This window comes from Pimephales promelas, chromosome 14 (genome assembly GCF_988280905.1).
Source record: "Pimephales promelas chromosome 14, fPimPro1.hap1.1, whole genome shotgun sequence".
Taxonomy (NCBI): domain Eukaryota; kingdom Metazoa; phylum Chordata; class Actinopteri; order Cypriniformes; family Leuciscidae; genus Pimephales; species Pimephales promelas.
The window spans coordinates 19,064,792-19,071,394 of record NC_142782.1 but is presented as its reverse complement, the minus strand read 5'-3'; the positions used below and the strand labels follow the sequence as shown (position 1 = coordinate 19,071,394).

At 36.0% G+C, this 6,603-nt stretch overlaps 1 protein-coding gene across 1 annotated transcript; it reads left to right on the top strand.

Annotated features, from left to right (window-relative positions):
- The first annotated feature begins 2,870 nt into the window (after window positions 1–2,870).
- Window positions 2,871–5,550, top strand: ptges2 (prostaglandin E synthase 2). The gene is made up of 7 exons (XM_039680359.2): window positions 2,871–3,201; window positions 3,326–3,517; window positions 3,611–3,666; window positions 3,924–4,076; window positions 4,189–4,389; window positions 4,475–4,592; window positions 5,289–5,550. The coding sequence occupies exons 1-7, from the start codon at window positions 2,908–2,910 to the stop codon at window positions 5,406–5,408; spliced, it is 1,134 nt and encodes a 377-aa protein (XP_039536293.2). The 5' UTR covers window positions 2,871–2,907; the 3' UTR covers window positions 5,409–5,550.
- The last annotated feature ends 1,053 nt before the right edge of the window (window positions 5,551–6,603 follow it).

Genomic DNA, 6,603 nt, shown 5'->3' with positions numbered 1-6,603 from the left:
ATACTACACTTTTTTTGGAAATAGGCTCATTTTACCACTCCCCCAGAGTTAAACAGTTGGGTTTTACCGTTTTCGAATGTATTCAGCCATTTTTTTTTATATATTTAGAAGAATATCAGTAACCAGACAGTTTCTGGTCTCATTGACTTCCATAGTATACTTTTTTTCCTACTATGGAAATCAATGAGACCAGAAACTATCTGGTTATTGATATTCTTTTAAATATCAGAAAATCGGCTGAATGGATTTGAAAACGGTAAAACTCAACTGTTTAACTTTGGGAGAGTGGTAAAATGAGCCTATTTCCAAATAAAAGTGGAGTATCCCTTTAAAATAGAAAACAGTTATCATAAATAGTAATAATATTTAACAATATAAACCTGTATATTTAATCAAATAAATTCAGCCCCGGTGAGCACAAGAGACTTTCAAAAACATTTTAACAATTGTAGAGAGCAAAAACTTTTGAACAGAAGACGTGTAACATACTGTTCAATGTGAATGAACTTCAAAATCTGTTATTAAAGCCAATGATTAATATCATATATTGTGCATCTCTAATTTATATTATGTTGTATGATGCTTACATAGCAAATCAATTCAAACCAGTTTGAAAAGCTTGGCTTGAAAAAGCCAAGCCAGAAAGTTTGTAGATAGATAGATAGATAGATAGATAGATAGATAGATAGATAGATAGATAGATAGATAGATAGATAGATAGATAGATAGACAGACAGACAGACAGACAGACAGACAGACAGACAGACAGACAGACAGACAGACAGACAGACAGACAGACAGACAGACAGACAGACAGATAGATAGATAGATAGATAGATAGATAGATAGATAGATAGATAGATAGATTGACTGACTCGAAAAATGTTGGGTTGTTTTAACCCGATTTTGGGTAAAATATGGACAAACTCAAACATTGAGTTAAAATGTAACTTAAAAATGTAACCCAAAGGCTAAATTTGACCATATTTGACTCAAAATTGGTAAAAAATGGCATTTTTAGAGTGTAGATAGATAGAACTTTTTATCGTATTTTTCTGTTTAAGGCCTAATTTCATTTTCTCACAAAAATTAGTAAGATCACTAAACAATTTCTGCACCCACTGCAGTACAGTTGAAGATCCCCCTGCTTTAAAAAAAAAAACCTTTCTCTAACTAAAAAGCACAGCTTCTGTCTGAACACCCTCAGAGAACCAACTCCACACAAAGGCAGGACAGGGTGGTGTTGGAGAGGAACTGTTGGAGCCGTTCTCTTAAATGTTCCACCCGGCCTTGGGACACTGGCAATAAAAACGTTACACGTAGATGGGAAACTTCTCTGTCAAGATAAATTTTCCACCTTAACAACCATATGTTTACGCAGACTGTTCTAGCAGCATGAATCCAGCTCCTCTGCATATTAAGAATGGTTCTATTCAAATATATCATTTCTATACATCCAGAAGGTTAAAGCCAAAAGTCTTGCAATATAGTAAATCTGTCATGTGGCACTACAGCAATATATGCCATTGGCAATAGCAGTAAGTATTAGAACCTCTTACTGTAAGACCAGTGAGACATGCAGTGACATGATACACATCCTATTGCCAAAGAGGATGCCACAAGAATTCTGCATCCTCTTTATTGTGTAATGACTCGTCGATTATAACATGCTGTAAACAACTGTCTGCACATTCTTAAAAGCGTTTCCTTTGTTTATAACGTCGGTTAAATAATGCTGTTTTTGAGGGCAGTGGGTTTGTTAAGTAGCCCTTTTTCTGATGCAGTTCCTTTTGCCTGTTTCCATTTCAGTACAGAACACACACACACACACACACACACTCAGATCCATTAAGAGTTGAAAAAAATTGCAATGCCCCATCATTGAATCTATGTCACAAAATATATATATATAATTTTTATTGTAATTATTTAATTTTTATTGTAATATTGTAATAATTTGGCGGGGGTCGAAATTCGGCACACCACCTGGAACATTGGAAAACACATTGCTTCCCGGAAAGATGAGAGACATGTTTTTAAGCCATGTATGCATCATTTCGTGAGGTATATCTCGTGATCAATGCAAATGGATTATGTGATCTTTGGTCTCTTTGTATCATAAGACTCTGCAGTCAATAAAGATGGTCCACAATTTATGCATGCTATGGAGTTATGAGTTGAAATGTCCCATTACTAGGCTAACTAACCCTAACCCCGCCGGCAGTACACGTCGGGTTTAAGGGGTTAAAGTATTTAATTCTCCACACTAGCTCATTCTGCTATACATTTCAAATTTGACAGGTGTCTTGCTGTGGGCATGAGTAAGTGGACTGCCAAATTTGACATTGTTTGGTTTAGAAATGCAAAATATCGCTAAATATATCAGTAAAAGACGCACACACTGAAGATGTTTAGATGATGTTTAGAAGGTTGTGGTTTAAAAGTAAGCTTACTAACATAAACACTCTGTCAGCTAAACATTATAATAAGTCATGCACAAATAATGCCACTGAACTTTTGCTCTGTAATTGTAACAATGAGCACTCCATACCAACACACCATACTAACAATTACTAAAAACACACACAAAAACAGATTTTGCACGGGCACTGCACTACTTCTTATAATTACAAATCCCATTAAAAACCCCAGATTTTCTTAAAAAAAAAAAAAAATCAGTCGGCTGAGTATATATATATATATATATATATATATATATATATATATATATATATATATATATATATTTTTTTTTTTTTTTTTTTTCTGACAGTAAAAGGCTCAATGGGGGATTAGGTTTTTGAGCCTCACGCGCCTCCTAGTGGAAATACACTTTAGCATTTGTAGCATTCTCCTACTAAGCTGTCATTGCGCTTGCCGTAGACTTGTGGGAGTTTATGTAAAATCATGATGGCGGCGGCCTGTGCGAGAACATTTAGTAAGGTCGGTCGGTTAGTTTTAGACACGCCGAAATGCCGCGTAACAAACACCGCAGCATTAGTGCCAAGAATGAGCATGAGATGCCAGGGAAGAGCTTACGGTACCGGCGGTTCGGGATTTAGATCCAGACTTTTGCTGGCTGCACCGGTGCGTGGCAGTGGCAGAGTCCTGGGATGCGCCTTCTTGCTCGGTGGTGGTTTCGGCTTGTACCAGACCGTCAAACTCACGCTTCAGCGTCACCTTGCAGAGGAAAAAGCAAATGTAAATATTCAGTTATGTGCCACATTTCCGGATGTCCTGCACTTTTTGACATGCAACTATACAAAGTAAATGTCATTTTTGGGTTAGTTTGTTCACCTTGGTTTTGTTAACTTGTTTTGATTAGGCACCGCTGGGGACAGATCTTAAGTTGACTCTGTATCAGTATAAGACCTGTCCGTTTTGCAGCAAGGTGCGAGCCTTCCTGGATTATCATGGTCTGCCATATGAAATTGTGGAGGTCAATCCCGTTATGCGAAAGGAGATCAAGTGGTCCACTTACAGAAAAGTTCCCATCCTGATGGTGAACGAGACGGTGGTATGTAGCTATTCGGATGATGTCTTTCCCGATTATGATGATGAAATGTAAGATTCTTCAGATCAAAGTCCCTCTCTGTTATTTCTTTAACAGCAACTCAATGACTCTTCTGTAATTATTAGTGCTTTGAAGACATACCTGGTCAGCAAGTGAGTAGCCTATCTTGTGCTTGACAGTCTTTCTACTTCTTTTTTATATGCATGTTGTTGATAGATTTTATGACTTTATATTCAACATTTGGTATATTAATGTATTCATGTAGCTTGGGGGGTTTTAAATTGGGACAATTAAACAAAAGTTTCTCAAAATATTGATTTGACATTCGATTTTTTTTTTTTATCTAAGGGGATTGTCATTGATTGAGATCAATTCAGTTTCTTTATTGTCTATTCACTGCTTCCTTTAGGGATAAAACAATATCTGAGATCCTCACATTTTATCCTGAGATGAACGCAAAGAACGACAGTGGAAAAGACGTGAAAGAGTTTGGCAATAAGTACTGGGTCATGGTGCATGACGCTGATGCTGATCATCTATATCCTGAAAAAGACACCAGAAAGTAAAGCAAATAAGTCATGTCTGATAGTGATTGCTGTATTAGTCTTTTTTAAATGAATTTACATTGTCAAAAGTAATTTTGCTTATTGATCTCACTAACACTTTTTGCTCAGAGAAGAGATTAAATGGCGCAAGTGGGCAGATGATTGGCTGGTGCACCTAATTTCCCCAAATGTTTACCGCACACGGACGGAAGCCCTCGCATCCTTTGACTACATAGTACGAGAAGGCAAATTTGGCACCTTTGAGGGCTTCTTTGCGAAGTATTTTGGAGCTGCTGCCATGTGGCTTATTGCAAAGAGATTGAAAAATAGGTATGTTTTTGAGGGCAGTGGGTTTGTTAATAATGAAAATATTTGATTGAAATGTTTTGATATTAAAGTTTAACCTCATACACAGACACCATCTGCAAGATGATGTGAGACAGGATCTCTACAAGGCCGTCAATGATTGGGTGGCAGCCATTGGAAAAAATAAGAAATTCATGGGAGGTGATCAACCCAACCTTGCAGATCTGGTATGTGTTTCTCTTTCAGTCTAAAATTATATTAAAGATGCATAAAATACACTACTGCCGTTCTAAATTTTGGGGTCATGAAATTTTAAAAACAATGTTTTTGAAAAATATCCTCTACTCACATGGGCTGTATTTATTTGATTAAAAATACAGTAAAAACAGTAATATTGTCAAATGATTTAAAATATTTTTTCCTATTTGAATGTACTTTCAAATGTTATGTATGCCTGTGATGAAGCGGAATTTTTAGCATCATTTCTTCATTCTTCAGTGATCCTCCAGAAATCATAATAATAGGATGATTTGGTGCTCAAGAAACGTTTCGTATTATCAATGTTAAAGATAGTTGTGCTGCTTAATATTTTTGTGGACACCATGATACATTTTATTTTTCACTTTGATGAATAAAAAGTTCTAAAGAACAGCATTTATTTGAAATTGAAATATTTTGTAGCATTGTAGCACAAATGTGTTTACTGTCAATTTAATGCATCCTTGCTGAATAAAAGTATACATATCTTTAAAAATATATATAATTTCCTGACCCCAAGCGTTAGTGTAGAGTATTGTATATTTTTTCCAGTGTCACAATTGCGTGAGGAATGTCAATTTGATTCACTTTTTTTATTTATTTTTTATTGGCATATCTGAGGTGTGCTGGAAATTACCTCCTTCTACATTGTGTTTTCAACACAGGCCGTGTTTGGGGTTCTGAGGGTTATGGAAGGCCTTCAGGCATTTGACGATATGATGGAACATACCAAGGTGAAGAACTGGTACCGGCGTATGCAGAAGGTCACAGAACATGTGTCATAAAATCAAAGCTTCGGTCATGGTTGCAACAACTTGAAGCACTTGACACCACTGCACAACTTGCCATCTGTTGGTAGCGTAATGGTTATGCAAATCTTAAAAGACTATTTCCAGTAATTAAACTGGCTTCCATTCTTCCTCTGCTCTGACTATACCCACAGAGCTTATTTAATTTGAAGAGATCAACAAAACACACCCAAAACAGCATAGAGTGCTTTTCCTGTTTTTTTTCTCTCTCTCTCCATGATTTGCTTTACTATTCAACTGATTTTCTACTCAACTATTTATTTTACGTTGGAAAGCGAAGTGCTACCTGATCCAAATGCTACTCAAAGTAAAACAACCTCATATGATCTACTGACATTGTGAATGGGTTTTAGTGGGATTGTTCTGAAACCATCCAATTTTCTCCATCTTTGTGGGCTTAAGTAACAAGTTATCAACAAATGTATAATCTGGTTGTTTTTTTAAACAAATAACGGTTCATTTTGTGCATATGTTGCTCTTGTTCTTCTGAATTGTTGTTTTGTTTCTTTTTGTAATATTGAAGTGCTGCCACTCTCATCAAGTGGTATTTAGTTACCTCCTAAGCAGATGAGCTCAGCCCGTGTAGTAGATGCTTATCTACCTCTGATTGGGCTATACTGTTCCCCAGTTTATAAACGTTCATTCTGAGGTTGCAGTGACTTTCAGATATGTAGGTCCTTATTGTTGATTATTAATGATTTTCAACCTGGGGTTCTGAATTTAACTTAAAATGTGATAATACTGATTTATGGTTATTTGAAAGTTGACGCTATGCATCATCTTTTGATTTGTCAAAAAGTGATAAATATATTTGTCAATGAAATAAATAAAAATAATCTTAAGCAGATGGTTGTCAGCTTGCTTGTCTGTGTAGCCTGTCCTAATTTTTTTTAATAAAATTATATTCTTTATGATTTTTTTTATAATTTACAAACTAATAATTAAAATATACACCCTACTAACATCCTAACGCTAATAAAAAGTGCAATATATTTATGAAATGCCAGAGAGGGAGGTGCCTGCACATAGCAACGCGTCGTTGATATAGAAACCTAATAAGCTTCATTTCATTGGGCGTTAAACACACTTCTCTCGCCAAAGTTTCGAACCAGCCAATCAGATGAAACACAGGACGTTAGAGGCGGGACTCAGGGCGCCAGACGCGTTTCTG

Coding starts and splice junctions, on each gene's coding strand:
- ptges2 (XM_039680359.2), top strand. CDS start 2,908: ATGATGGCGGCGGCCTGTGCGAGAACATTTAGTAAGGTCGGTCGGTTA. Junction 4,390..4,474: donor GCAAAGAGATTGAAAAATAG/GTATGTTTTTGA, acceptor CCTCATACACAG/ACACCATCTGCAAGATGATG. Junction 4,593..5,288: donor AACCCAACCTTGCAGATCTG/GTATGTGTTTCT, acceptor TTTTCAACACAG/GCCGTGTTTGGGGTTCTGAG.